The sequence below is a fragment of the Alternaria triticimaculans genome (assembly GCF_023758025.1).
Source record: "Alternaria triticimaculans strain BMP 0046 chromosome Unknown scaffold_8, whole genome shotgun sequence".
Classification (NCBI taxonomy): domain Eukaryota; kingdom Fungi; phylum Ascomycota; class Dothideomycetes; order Pleosporales; family Pleosporaceae; genus Alternaria; species Alternaria triticimaculans.
Window position 1 is genome coordinate 1522331 of NW_026055965.1, and position 14176 is coordinate 1536506.

General features: G+C 51.5%; 4 protein-coding genes across 4 annotated transcripts; 1 reads left to right on the forward strand and 3 right to left on the reverse strand.

The window, feature by feature from the left end:
• Positions 1–4356: 4356 nt before the first annotated feature.
• On the forward strand, positions 4357–4656 carry J4E78_006422 (uncharacterized protein; the record flags this gene model as incomplete). Its single annotated transcript, XM_049367034.1, has 2 exons — positions 4357–4455; positions 4501–4656. 2 exons carry the CDS (start codon positions 4357–4359, stop codon positions 4654–4656), a joined length of 255 nt encoding a protein of 84 aa, XP_049221740.1.
• Positions 4657–4929: 273 nt separating this feature from the next.
• J4E78_006423 (uncharacterized protein) lies at positions 4930–5723 on the reverse strand (the record flags this gene model as incomplete). Its single annotated transcript, XM_049367035.1, has 2 exons — positions 4930–4970; positions 5021–5723. 2 exons carry the CDS (start codon positions 5721–5723, stop codon positions 4930–4932), a joined length of 744 nt encoding a protein of 247 aa, XP_049221741.1.
• A 2742-nt stretch (positions 5724–8465) lies between these two features.
• Positions 8466–11852, reverse strand: J4E78_006424 (uncharacterized protein; the record flags this gene model as incomplete). Its single annotated transcript, XM_049367036.1, has 4 exons — positions 8466–10132; positions 10224–10448; positions 10513–11455; positions 11508–11852. 4 exons carry the CDS (start codon positions 11850–11852, stop codon positions 8466–8468), a joined length of 3180 nt encoding a protein of 1059 aa, XP_049221742.1.
• A 655-nt stretch (positions 11853–12507) lies between these two features.
• On the reverse strand, positions 12508–13973 carry J4E78_006425 (uncharacterized protein; the record flags this gene model as incomplete). The annotated part of the gene is made up of 2 exons (XM_049367037.1): positions 12508–13675; positions 13867–13973. The coding sequence occupies 2 exons, from the start codon at positions 13971–13973 to the stop codon at positions 12508–12510; spliced, it is 1275 nt and encodes a 424-aa protein (XP_049221743.1).
• Positions 13974–14176: the final 203 nt, after the last annotated feature.

A 14176-nucleotide genomic window follows, 5' to 3' on the forward strand; every position in this document is an offset into this window, starting at 1 on the left:
GTCGGTCTACCTGCTTCGGGGGCTGCCATGGCAAAGTCATCGCGATCGTGAGAGGAGGGCATTGCGTTGCCCATGGGCCCAGCCACGCGCAGGCTGCGATCGCTACTGCATCAGGGACGGGCAGTGACGTCGGCGCTCTTTAAGGTTGTGGCGCGCGACCCACACCCGACGACGACGTCGCAGGGCCAACCCTGTTTTGCGCGACTGCTTTGAGCGCGTCCGTCGCCCATCCTTGCCGCATCGGGCGGCTTGGTTGGCGCAAACCTGACTTTTCCCGCTGACGTTGCGAGCTTGGCTGTTTGCAGACGCAGCACAGTCACCTGCAGGAATGGAGTTTGAGTCGGGAAATTTCGTTACGCAGGCCAAAGATTGAGGTGAAGGATCTGGAGGACAAGGGGGCACGGACGCCGCGTGACGTAGCGGTTGTGCAAGGGCGGTCGTTGTTCCGGCGCCTGGCTCGCGGCTGCTTATAAGTGAGAGGGCTCAAAGCCCTTTGTTGTGATACCACACTCTCCCCAAACCATACCATCTACCAACGAACCTACGAACACTCGCCTCCCTACCTCGAGTCCTCCATCCACTACACCACCAAAGCCTTCACCAGAACAACACCGCTATCATGGGTGCCGTCGTCTCTTGCATCAAGTCGGTCGTACGTATCCCTCTCTTGCCTGCCCATACAAACTGTTCCTAACATTATCTAGTTCCGCACCATCGGAAACTGCATCATGGCCATTGTCAACGCCATCGCTGCTGGTCTTAAGGCAATCATCAACGCCATCGTCTCCCTCTTCGGCATCATCATCAGCTGCCTCACCTGCGGACGCGGCGGCGGCCGAAAGAGGACAACGCATACTAGTAGAGTCTAGTGTGAACCCGTTTCCCACATGTCGCCGTACTGATCATTACTTCCCCTTGTGAAGGATGGCGCATGAGGAGATACGGGTACTACTAAGGCGCTATATCTACTACCCAACTACTACTACGACGACGAACGACGATCGCTCGACGGCCGTTACTTCTTCATTGCCAGGACCACACGACGATATACGCTTACAACTCGTCGCCGACAACTCTTCGCAAAGTAACGGACGGAGCGCGATTGTCTCTTTTCGGACGAGAGAGTGTGGATGTTTATACGCTATACTATACCCCCGGTATCGAGCAAGGAAGATGGATGCGGTAATGAACGAAACAGCAAGCATGGAGTTTGAGCGAACACTTTTTCCTTTTGTTTTGTACAGTCTGAGAGAGATGGATGCCAAAGGGTCGTGGAGAGGAAATCATTCTTGATCGATCACGGACCTGTCGCATAGATACCCCCAGCTTTCAATCAGACTTACTATAATACCCACAAATCGTCTTCTGAATGGTGACTGTTGTCATTGCGACATTGTTGACATGCAGAGTTGCTGACGGTGAACATAGACCGCCGGCAAATAAACATTACTACTGCACCCTTCGACTCCCTACCACAGCCTGCTATCACCGGCTCCCCATGTCATGCCTTATGATTTCCATGGTTGCCCTGTTGCAGGACGTCGACAACGCAGATGGTGGAAACAATAGCGTCTGCGCCACACATGCGTAGTGCATGCGCTTGCATGACGCCGTTGAAACGCTGTTGGCACGCTACAGGAACTTTCCTAAACTAAGACCACTTCAGCACTAAAGCTGAACATCTGACTCTCTCATGCGTTGAACAAACTCGAAAATGCGAATCTGCTGATGTCAATATGGATGTTGTTGCCGACGACGTCGATGGCGTTCTAGGTGTTACTGAATGCAACGAAAAAGCCGAAAAGTTGCGCTGCTGTATACAATGATTTGAAAAGTAAAGTTTTTCCAGTGTGACGGTAATGTAGGCTTGTGAGGTAGGTTGTTGAAATCTTTTCGCATGTACTGCTTATCAAGCCAATGCTGGAAGACAATGTCAAGATATGTTTGTCTCGTTGTTCCCAGACAAAATCTCCAAGTAATAATAGTGAGTTTGATAACTTCCACATCGTCAAAGATATCGCGGCCCCTATCCAGCATATCAAACATTTCCCTCACTCATCGCGACACCAAAGCTCAAGCACTTCTCTCTCATATATGCCGCTCTCAAACCACCCCACAAACGTGATTCCCAAAATGGACACAGCAATGTTCCCGCAACTCGCCTTTATGGTCTTCCTCGCCCTCATGGTCATTATGATCATCTTCTACTCCATCACATCCTTCTACATCCCCGCCATCAACGACCTCATCATTTCCGTATTCAAGCACATGCGACTGGCTCAACGTCAAGAAGGCCGGAATGCGCGAGAGGCCAACAAAGGACATGAAGGCTGGATCACAGATGGTATGCGCCCGATGTACAAAATCCACGGCTGAGCTGAAAGACTGACATATCTGCTAGGTATGAGCGGAGACATCCATTCGGCGTTACATATTGGTAGCGGTGGCACACAGAATGCTCCGATCTGGATTTCGGTCTCGAATACTGATGATGTGTCTCCGACTCAGCGTGGCGCAAGACGGGAAACTCGACAACAGGTATGCGGTCACGGTGAAACTCGCGGTTCCGAAGGTTGACTGACGTGTAGAGACTGACGCGTAGAAGTGAGATGCTAGTCGGTAGCACGAGTATGCTTGGTTGATGGGGGATGTATGGATGACTCGGCGTATATACCGCGATGCAGGGGAGGGTTAGAGATGAGGAGAGACGAAGTAGCGTATTTGTCTTCAACCTGTCGTGTAGACGACAAGACTCATGATCGAGACCAAGTCGTCGACTTGTATATACTTGCAGAGGTATACAACGGATCCGATTCAATGCACCATCCTCATCATTCTCTCGTACCAACCACTCATCTCCTCTCCTCCTATCATACCTACCCACCCCACCGCATAAACCCAAAAACAGCATTCAGCACAACCCCCATAACAACAGCAACCTGCCTCCTCCTCGTCCAAACCCCTTCCTCTCTAAACCCCCACACCAGACTCCCCAGCGGAAAGAAGAAACCTGTCAGATACCCATACAACATATCATCCAACCCACCTTCTTCCACCGCAAACCCAGCGCCCCAGCCCGCATCCGTGCCAGCACCACCCGTCGCCCCAGCGCCGCCTGTAAGCGAGGCAGAAGGATCGTTGGCGGAAGAGTCCAGCCATCTGTCTTCCAAGATGCGGATCTGCGCGGGCGTAGGCATCGTATCAGGCGTATGCGTAAACGACAAGTTCTGCGTAAACGTCGCCCTCAGAGAAGCGATTTCATCCCTCGTAAACCCCGAACTCAGCAATCTATCAAACCCCTGAGCTTGCGGCACTGTATTCGCCGTATTCGTCGTAGCCGTCGAGCTACGTCTCCGTGCATTGTGGTCTATCGTCGTACTACTTGCGCGCCGTCCCGGTGTAAAATGGGAAGATGTACTATAATGCGACTTCAATGCTATCTCTGTGTTCTGGGCGAGTGTGGCTTCGCTGGCGAGTTCAGGGGCGGAGAGCGCGTCGCCGAGGGAACAGTGGATGTAGTATTTTTTTGCTGAGGGGGGTATGTCTGTTGTTGTGCCGTATTCGATCGCGGGTGTTTCTCGTAGGGGTTGTTTGCCTTTGCTCTTGCTGGCTTCGCCGCTACCGCTTCCCACTGCATCGCTGTTCTTGGTGTTTCGAGGAGGCGGTGGGGGTGGTAATCGTAGGGATTTCGATAGTGGCTCGGTGTCTGCGAGGACTTTGCCCGCGTAGATGAGGCGTAGGCGCGCCGAGGCATGTTCGGACGGGAGGTGTTGGCGGATGAGCTGTTTGAGGGAGAGGGTCGCGATTGTTCGTGGGGTATGTATTGAAAGTGGGAGGTCCGGTACTGAGGCTGTGAAGCGTATGATGAGATAGATGAGTTGCTCGGGGAGAGCTGGCGCATTCGACATAACGTGGGATGTGGGAGGCTGCGGCGGCTACTTGGGGATTAAGGTGATCGTGAGCTATTGATTGGGAGGATCGTATCTGTATGGGGTCATAACGTTCGTAGCTTCATTATTTGGAATGCTGTGGATGTCTGGCGTCGATCGTTGGATGCGCGATGTTCGCGCTGTCGACCATGCGACGCGGCAGCTCGCCCGGAGCTTAGCAGCGCTGAGGTCATTATATCCGAAGTGCATCCCGCCATGTTAAATGCCCCTCTTTAGCCATTCGCTCCATCACCACTCCTCGTATCCTGATCAGTTGTTCGTACCGACTTGTTCTCAAGATGACGTTCATTCACATTGTACTATTCGAGTGGAAGTCCACAGCTTCACCAGAGCAGATCTCAGAAGTACCTTCATAGCCATCTATACATACATCATTTATATTAATACATCATAGGCTTGTAGCCGCATGCTCGGCTTGAAAGACCAGTGCATTCATCCAACTTCCCAGAAGCCATACATCAAGTCCTTCTCAGGTGGCAAGAACAACAGCCCTGAAGGCCACAGCGTATGTCATGTCCCGAAGTTCCATTACACCTGCTGACATGCGCAGGGCAACTCAACCCATGGTTTCGTAGTGGAGTTTGAGAATGAAGAGGACCGCGACTACTACGTATACAAAGACCCTGCCCATCAGGATTTTGTGAAGTTGGCTGGAGAGGTGGCGAATGGCGTCAAAGTCTTCGATTACGAACCAGGGAAGATGTAGATGTAGTGTCAGTAACGAATGAAGGATACCACTGGCACCCAGTGCTGCAAGTATGCTGCCGACTCGTGCAGGTCTGATGGTCTCCAGACAGCGCTGTTGTTGCACTTGCAATGATAGTGTCGCGAGTGTATTGCAGGTACGTGGAGAAGCCAAGTAGCAATCGTGCTACCGGTGGTGGTAATGATATTCCAATTATGTCATATGTATGTGTAACGCCGAAGATGCAACGCCGGAAATGCTTCTATAAGGTATAGTGATCGAATCGTTAGGGTATCATGATACGCTGAAGGACTCTCCGCAGCCACATTGCTCCGCTGCAAGATGTTAGTTTTGGTCCCTCGTAGTACATTGTGTGGATGCTTACTGATGTTGGGGTTCTTGAAGATGAAGCGCTCGTTCAGCTTGTCTTCCAGCCAGTCCATCTCGCTTCCAATGATGTTCAAAAGCGCCTTGTTGTCGATCAGGACCTTGACGCCATCCTGCTCAACCTGCTCGTCCAGCGGGCTTGGCTTGTCCACGTACTCCAAGTGATATGCCAGCCCCGAGCAGCCCTTTGCCTTTGTGCCAATCCGGATAAGCTTAGGCTCTGGTAGCTCAAGGAGTTCGCGGAGGTGGGATACTGCCGACTGTGATAGCTTGATGGTCGCCTTCCGTGGCCCGAAGTTGTAGCGACGCGGCCGTAACGGCTTGCTGGCACCCGCTACCTGCTGTGTCTTCTGTGCTTCGCCTTCGGGTATGCTAACGTTCGGTTGCTCGGAAGGTGTCGCGGGGATGTGTTCTTGCGGTGGTAGTTGTGGGGTCTTCGCATTGTTTGCCTCGGCTGCTCCACCAGCTATCGATGTGTCGGGTACGCCAGCGTTCCTTGGTGGCGGCTGGGGGTATAGCGACGAAGGGTGGTATGCAGTCGCCGTCTGCATCTGGCGCTTAGCTGACTGTCGATACGGTATCGACGAGGCGAAAGTGCGCGCGCATTGCGGGCATCTGCGGGGAGTAGCCGAGGGGGCGGCGAATCGTAGGAATGTCGAGCCGGAGCGCGCAAAGGCAGTTGTGGTTCGAGGCAGCGACATGGTCAAAGGGCGAGAGGTCCAAGGAGTGCTGTGCGTGGACTTGGTAAGGCGCGCGTGTTGAGTGAATAGATGGCAAGGTACGGCTGGTGCATTGTCACTAAATTCGCCGAAGCCTATGTCATCCGCGGCGATTTCCGGGGCAATTTGACACGATTATAAAGCACGTGCTGATTGGCTGCCAATCTCCCGAAGGTTCGGAACTTCGGAATCACAGGTCACACCATCATAAGCCCACCTCGAAAGTTCACCTGGGCACCTTGTCTTCGAACAAGCCACCTCATTGTAACCTACCTAGACTCTCTCGTGCGTCTGACTGCGTAGCTAATTGACTTTGCGCAATATGTAAGTGGCTCGTCCCGCTCTGCGTGATCGTAGTCAAGTCGATGGTAATCCTAATCCATGGTTTGGTGCTGCTTCGCCCGCGAACGACACAGGCCAACCACAGATCGTAGCAACAGACCGGTGACTGTAGTATCGAGCATTTCAAATGGGTCAGCCACACAAATGCGACAGCAGATTTTCAATAAGTATAAAACAGCGTCCTCGTCTTCATCTCCGTCTTCACCGCCGCCTTCAACACCAGCGACACTGCACTCAAGAAACAGCGCCGCCCGTACCACAACTCTACCCCCAAGGTCTCCACATGGCCACTTGCACCATGCAGAATACAGATAAGTCTCTGTTGATGGCCTTACCAACCGAACTGCGCTGTTACATCTACGACTACTTCCCCGAGCGTGTTTTCAAACATGTATTCCCCACGCCAGGTATCGGCACCTGGGCAGAACTTCGAATGCCGACCGCCCTACTTCAAGTGAACAAGACGATTCTCGACGAGGCTCAACAACACTTGAGAACGAGGAATATGCAGAAGTCACCTAAAGTTACAATCGGCCCAGTACCTAGGTCTACCGCAAGGGAGGTTATGTTCACCTTGATATCAGACATATTCCACGAGGCTAGGAGACAACGCTGTACATTGTTAGCCCAACACCAGAAACCGGGGGACGACGACGGAACCAAACTCATCAGTTTCGTCCTCGCATCCTGGTATAACGAAATCATCCTGCCGGAACTGCTTCAGAATCCTAGCCTGGGCGATGATAGTAATGTCCACAATCAAAGAGAGTGCACAGCCGAGGAACTGCATCCATTCGTAGGGCACACTTTGAGAAGAATGGAACGAAAAAGGACCTGCGAAATCAGCATACGTGTGTTGTTTCCCGACGACGAAGATGATGGCGACTTCGTGGGTTACATGGTGTATGAATGGGACCTTGTGAAGGACATCACACGACTAGCGCTAAGCGCCCGACCGGGGCTTTCACTGAAGATCATACCTCTGCGTTGCCGTCACAGGCATGAACTCAAGCATGAAATGAAGATGTACCGAAAGATGGATTTGAAAATTAGAAAAATGCTTTCGAGCATCAAAATTGGAAAGCCAACGGCCCAGGATCTGATACTCTTCAGGATACCCACTCTGCAGACAATCGAAGCCACTGACGAGGAATTGGTCAGCTCGGCAACAGCCACCGAACTTATTTGGTAACAAGAAAGCCCATACATCTCATACATTCCAATCACTCTGCATGTCTTGCTAGGGTAGCTACACTTTGTGTCGCATTTCATAGAAACGCTATTGGAAAAACTATACGGGTAGACGTCTACATCATCTTAACAACTGCTCACTTCTTGACATTCAATAGTATGTATGCAGCAAGATGTATAATACATTCCAGTTCCCTCTAGTAGTGTTAAGAATCTACCATGCTCGGGAGGGCCTTATTCTATAATGCAGCATGATATGATTCGATCGCCGCTTAGAATTGAGTGTGTGCCTTATGCACCTTCCACTAATCTAATCCTCTCTATATCTGATGCTTGCTTGTTTGGCCCATGTAAGGTCTCTTTGATACCATGTATCCTGAAAAGAAGCTACGTGTTATAGTTTACGCGTTGTTGACCTTTGCTCCTAACGGTGAACGAGACCTCGGGATGCGACGGACTTTCTCATCGTCTTCGCTAGGTAGCGGCGCAGGGACCTCAATCAACACGCAACATCTTCAACGTCAACCGTTTACCGCCAGTAACTAAATACAGTATCTGAACGATGGTTTACTTTGCAAAGTTCCCAATATGATCAAGACACGTGATCAGAGATTGCCTACAACATGCCGTCTTTGGAGCCAGCGAATGCTCTGGCCTTGGTTGGAACGTCGACAGTCTAGCTTGCACCTGCGACGGTACATAGGATCGACAGACAGGAGGCTTCAGGGTCGCTATTTCTAGCTTCTAGTCGTCAGGTAGTTTAGAAGGTATTATGCTGACTTTCAGTGTTGCGATCCATGGTCAAGGCGTGATCAATACATTGAGAGACACTAAGAGAATGATATGCAGCTGCCCGTGGATACAGAGCACAAATGTTTGCGAGCGGGTTGATGTATCTAGAGTAGTGGTATATAAAGACGCGCTGAGTTCGCATATGTGGTGACCATGAATGTTAAAGAGTCTTTGATAACCGTAGAAACGTCTGCTTGTTGCAAGCTGCTTAAGCCGCTGCTGTTGACTTTTGCTGCCGATAGAGGTAGCTACCATTAGTGTCGCAAGCATTCTACAAACATACCTAGGTAGTATTGACTATACGGTTAAGCTAGACGTCTACGTTGACTTGGAGACTGACAGGTTATCAGGATTTGGTAATATGTATTCAGCAACGTGCGATATGAATTGTAGCTAACCCTAGTGGCGTGAAAGTACCAGCAGCTCAACAACATCTTGATGACTCTTGCTTACCGCTAAAGTCAACGCCGTAACGTGATATTGCCCCTTCACATTGACGTCTATCTTGCGACTAGTAAGAAGCAGCCGGACCACTTCTATCTTTCCGTGGAATGCTGCATACATCAGTGGCGTCCACCCTGTATTGTCCGCTGTGTTGACTTCGATGTTTTTGCTTGTCAGCATCAGCTTGACTACGTCGCTGTATCCTTTACTTGCTGCATCTAGTAACGCCGTTCTTCCAGTATCATCCTTGATATTAACATCGACGCTCTTGCTTCCAAGCAGCAGCTTCATCATGTCCTTGTTCCTCTTACACGTCGCGTGCATTAATGCAGTCTTCCCGTCTATGTCTCTCGCATTGACGTCAATGTTGCGGATACCCAGTAGCAGTCTGACGATCTTCTCATCTCCATATTTCACAGCTTTGAGTAGTGCTGTACTCCCAGAATTGCTTTGCGCGTTGACGTCAATCTTATCGTCGTTGATCAATAGCTTAATAATGCCCGCATTTCCAGTGTCTATGGCCTGCAGTAATACAGTGTTCCCGATATTGTTCTTCACGTTGACATCTATCCTGTCAGAGCTGAGAAGTAGCTTGATGATGTGTTCGTTTTCCACCTCTACGGCCTTTTTCACTGCGGTATCCCCGAACCAGTCGCCGGCATTGACGTCAACCGTACTGAAACTGAGTAGGAACTTAATCATGATACTGTCTCCATTGCTCGCTGCCAGAACGATTATCGGAGGTGCTCCGTCGCGATTGCTATTTGCATCAACGCCAGCGTTCAGTAGTACTTTGATAGTGTCCTTGTCTCCGGTTCTCACTAGCAACACCAATGTCTTTTGTGCACACAGCTTCATCTTCTGAGATTGCAGCATCAGCAATTCGAGAATTCTTGTATCTTGATGCGTGGTGGCAGCGAAGCTCCAATACAAATCAGAATCTGCATTCGTCGTTTCCAGCTCTGGATATCGACTCCGAATCAGTGTAGTTGCAAGTTCGCAGATAGCATCAGCTCGACTTGTAACGTATGGAATATGATTCTGCCAATTGGTATTCGCATAACCAAAGAACTTGAATCCGTCCTGGGGCTCAGAGTACGAATGACCACGAGCTTCAGCAACCGTCTTGCTCAAGTCAAATGCGGGTTGCTTCTTGGACTTGAGAAGCTTCATAGCAAGTTGCCGAGCGGAGCTCGAGCCGCCCACGGTGTTTCGCATGACCGTAGACGGCACTGCTTGTGCTAAGATCGGATGGGCATGGTTTCTCTCAAGTTGGGTTTCGAAAACACCGTACCCAAGATAGGTAACAATGATATCCGCCAACGTTCCGTGTGCTCTTCCAACAGAGAAACCCATGTACTTCACGTCGTCAAGACCATGAAGAATGTATTGCTTGACGCTGTGATGTATGACTCGGACAGTCGACTCTTCCTCATCGACAGTAAGAAGACATCCGCAGCAGGCTAGGGCTGACTGCACATCGTTCAACATCTTAGACGGATCCCATACTGCATGTCCGGGATCGACGCTTAAGGCTTCTCTCAACTCCTCAGTTGTCAGAGGTCGGCAAGCTGCCAATACGACCTCCAGTATCTTTGCTTGGAGCGACGGATCCGAGGCTCCTGATTTGTGTAAGATGCGGGGAAGAGGTTTGCGCAAGGTCTTTGGGCAGGTCTGCCAGGGCTTCGCGAATGGCATGATCAGTCTTCATACTACACAAAGACTGGATCTGAAGAGCCGCCCAAAGGAACATGCCTTGGGAGCGCTGAAGGAGCGACTCTTGGATGTCCAATATCAGTGTAGAATCTCTGATGTTTAGAAGATCTTCGTCCAGACAACGATAGAGCTCTGCTTCGATGAAGGTCTCGATGTCTGGGTTGCTTTCGGGTAACTGAACTATGCGGGCATCCAGGAGGCGACGTGTCATCGACTGTAGACCTAAAATTGCGTTTACCAGGTCAGTATTCTCCTCGCATACAATTCATACAGGGATTTCACTAACCCTTGTTTGGCTCTACCCGGAAAGACGCACAAATGAAGACCTTTAGCTTTGCTTGGATGGCCCTCACCGCTTGTACCAGCGTCGCTATTTCTCCTTCGCTGCACTCGTCCAGTCCATCTACTACGAGAAATGTTTTATAGGTAGGGGGATAAGCCTGGAGAACTATCTCTAGTATCTTGTCAACGTCTTCGGTGGTATGTCTATCTTGGCATACATCTGAAAGTTTGTCGAAGTCAGCAATACTCCGCAGCATTTGTCGCACTAGTGAGCCAAGAATGGTGCGTGCTTGCAGACTCTCGGGTAGATCGTGTCTGCAGAAGAAGTATGCTACCAAGGGTCTATCTCTTTCGGTAGAGAGGCTGAGATCGTCCACGATGTTGGCTAGCAACACGGACTTTCCCGACCCTAACTTGCCAGTGAATACTATGGTGCAAGTTTGTAAGCTATCCCTCCACTCTCTATATTCGTCGAAACGTGTAAAGAGCGATGTATTCCCGACCTTCCTTGTCTGCTTCCAAACTGTTTCGTAATCGTACATGGAGCAGAGGTCGAGCACCTGCTTTCTTGCCGCAAGTTTTCGTTGGTACAATGTGGAGTCGAACATTGATCGGGATAATGCTCTAAACCCAGAGCTTTGTTGAAATTCACTGACTTGCATCTCTTTTTCGATCGAGTGTGCCCATTTCTCGAGGTCATATTGAAACGTTTTCAATTCTCCTCCACTCAATGATGATGTGAACTGCTGGAGAGCGGACTTTTGGCCAAACCTGAGCAAGTAATGACACAGAGCAACGACCACGATGAAATATTCGAGGATGTAGACCTGTAGCTTTTTAGAGAGTGGGTAGAGCACAGCAATTTCCTGATGGCGTGGACAAGAGCGACCAAGGTCCATGAATATCGATGATAGCTTCTCTACGTGGTTTGACACGCTCACAAACGACTGTGTACCATCAGTAACTGACGTGAACATGGATACAACAACAATTACTCACCAATATCGACATGCGTACCAATGACCACACGCCACACGCGATCGGGTTCTGTGAGCTTCCAACCACGATATCCCCAAGCGCAGCGAACTGCTGAACAGCTTGGAGAAAATTGGTAAAGCGCGGACCGAAGCATCGATTGCTAAATTTGTTGGACATGCGGCGGTCAATCTCGGCGGTCAGTCGCATGACATCGCTTGGTGTGGGTGTCGCCAAAAGCGTCTGCGACTTCAGGGTACGAAATGCGGACTTTTGTTCGCTTGACAGGTCGGCTTCAAATTCAGAGACAGCTTGAGCGAGGCGAATTTCGGGACTGAGCGATCCAGCTTTAGCTAGAGCTTTGGACATGGTTGTTGCCCGCAAGCTGTAGGACAGGTAGCTTCAAGCCAAAGCTGACGCCGTATGGCGAAGTTGTTGGTAAGCCAGAGCGTGGTCAAGAGTTCAACATCGTGGTGATCAGGGGTGCGGCTGGGGTTGCTGTGTGGCTCGATTTGGCGTCATGTAGGTATGAGGGTCAGCAAATTATAGAGTATCGTCTGATGAAGATGAGGAAGCAAAGAATGAAAAGGTAGAAGCAGGCTGCTGGGTGAACCGTCAGGCTGAACAAGAGCTCATGTGCTGCGCACCAGGCTGACAGGCTGCGCTTGGCTGCGCATCTCAGCCGCGGCCCCGCTTGCCTCTCTCAGGTGCACTGCCGAAGTTATTGGTGACTATTTACTTTACCTCTCGTCGTTGCATTGCGAAGAAGACCATTAGACCCTGACCGAATGAGCTAAGAGCTTGAACTCTGACAAGGACGACCAGAGTTGCCCGGTGTATAGGACACCTGCATGGTATGGCCATGGCACGCTCTCTTCTTTACCGGTGTTATCTAAGACCTTGATGTTGAAAAGACAGCACGAGCGGCTTGCAGAGATTCAGCTCACAAACCGCCAAGCACAAGACACACAATCTTTATATGGGTATCACATTCTCCCTAAATACGAAAACAAACATCTTATTTCTATATTTCCCTAAAGGACCCTTCAACAGGCTTCCTACTAACCCCAGTATACTGCTGCTGCGGTTGTTGTTGTTGCTGTTCCGCGCCCGGTGTAAAAGCGCGATATGGCTGCTGCTGCTGTCCCACACTCCCCGCCACAGGCGTATACGATCTCTGCCCCGGATATGCCGGTGCCGCATTTGTAAAAGAGCCATGGTTTGTGGACTCGGAGGCTGCGTAGCCGGGCTGCAACGCTGCGGGTGCTGGCGGGGGCGTGTAGGTATCGTACGACGGGGATGGATCGCTGTTGTAGGCGTAGGGGTTTGCGGCGGGTGGGGAGGGGGATTGGTGGCGGTGGTCGGGTTCGTCGTAGTAGTTGCGCTGGTCGTAGGTTTGTGGTTGATTGTAGGAGGATTGTTGGTTGTAAGAAGGTTGCTGGTTGTAAGAAGATTGCTGGTTGTATTGACTGAGCTGGTCGTGGGAGTCGTAGGCTTGGGGCGCGCCTGGCGAGCGGCGGCCGTAAGGCTGTTGCTGCTGCTGTGGTGCGTATCCTTCGTTTGCGCTGTAGACTGGTGATAGGTTGTGCCCTGGCGAACCTCTGCGGTAGTCGTCCTGCTGCGCGTATGGTCGGCCGTATGCACCCTGGCCGTTCAACGGGGCTCCTTCGCTGACGAATGAATCGTTTTGATAGCCGCTTTGAGGGTAGCCCTGGCCGTAGTTGTCCATTGGCGACACTGGGGACCGGCCCGTGCCAGGCGATCGTCTTTGTGTGGGCACAGCCGCCGCTGCTACACCTCCCATTGATCCGCTTATTGGACTGCCGTTGCGGTCTAGCCTATCCATCTCCATGTCGCCTTGCTTCTGGGGCATGGGTTGTTCCTCGACTTGGACATGTACGTCGCGCCCGTCTTTCCACGTGGGCATTGCGGGAAGCGAATCTTCGTTGACGACGGCTCGTGTCGAATCGAATGTCGCGAATTGCGGTCTCTCGGGCTGCGCGGCTGGCGCGAAGGTGGGCATGGCATTGGAGCGATACTGCTGGTTCACCGGGCGGGTGTCGATAGGCGGAGGAGGCGGCGCAGCGGCATGCGCCTGGGCGTAGGGGTTCATGGGCGGAGGAGGCGCTCCATATGGCGTGGGGTATGGGGCGGCGGGATCGCTCTTGACGCGCTTGTGGCCTCTTCCACCACTGCCGCTGCAGCAGCACGTGCAGCATCTAAAGCAGCAACACGCGCACTCGGCGCCGCAGCATATGCATCGCGCTATGCAGGTAACCACGGATATGACGATGAGAGCGCCAATGATGATTACGACGATGACCGGCCATCTGTTGTCTGTGAGCAAAGGGGAAGCAGCCTGAGGCCTGGCAATTCAACGCACTTGCAGTAGGCCTTGGCCATGCAGTTGTCCCATGAACTGAGCGTGTTCTTGGCCTCATCCAGCGGATTCTGGCGCGCAAACAGCGAGTGGACGAGTAGCGACGGCATGGCGATATCGAGTGTTCAAGTCTTCCGTCCAGCGGGTTTAAGGGAGTCGTTCGCGGTGCAGAGGCCGGCCGGGGTATATGGCTATGGATGGGGATATAACGATCGACGGGACAGGACGTGCCTCATGTCGCTACAGGAGTTCACGGCATCAAGGAGGAAGTACAAGGCGAGGCGTGAGTGTCCGGGTCATGTGGTGGTGCATC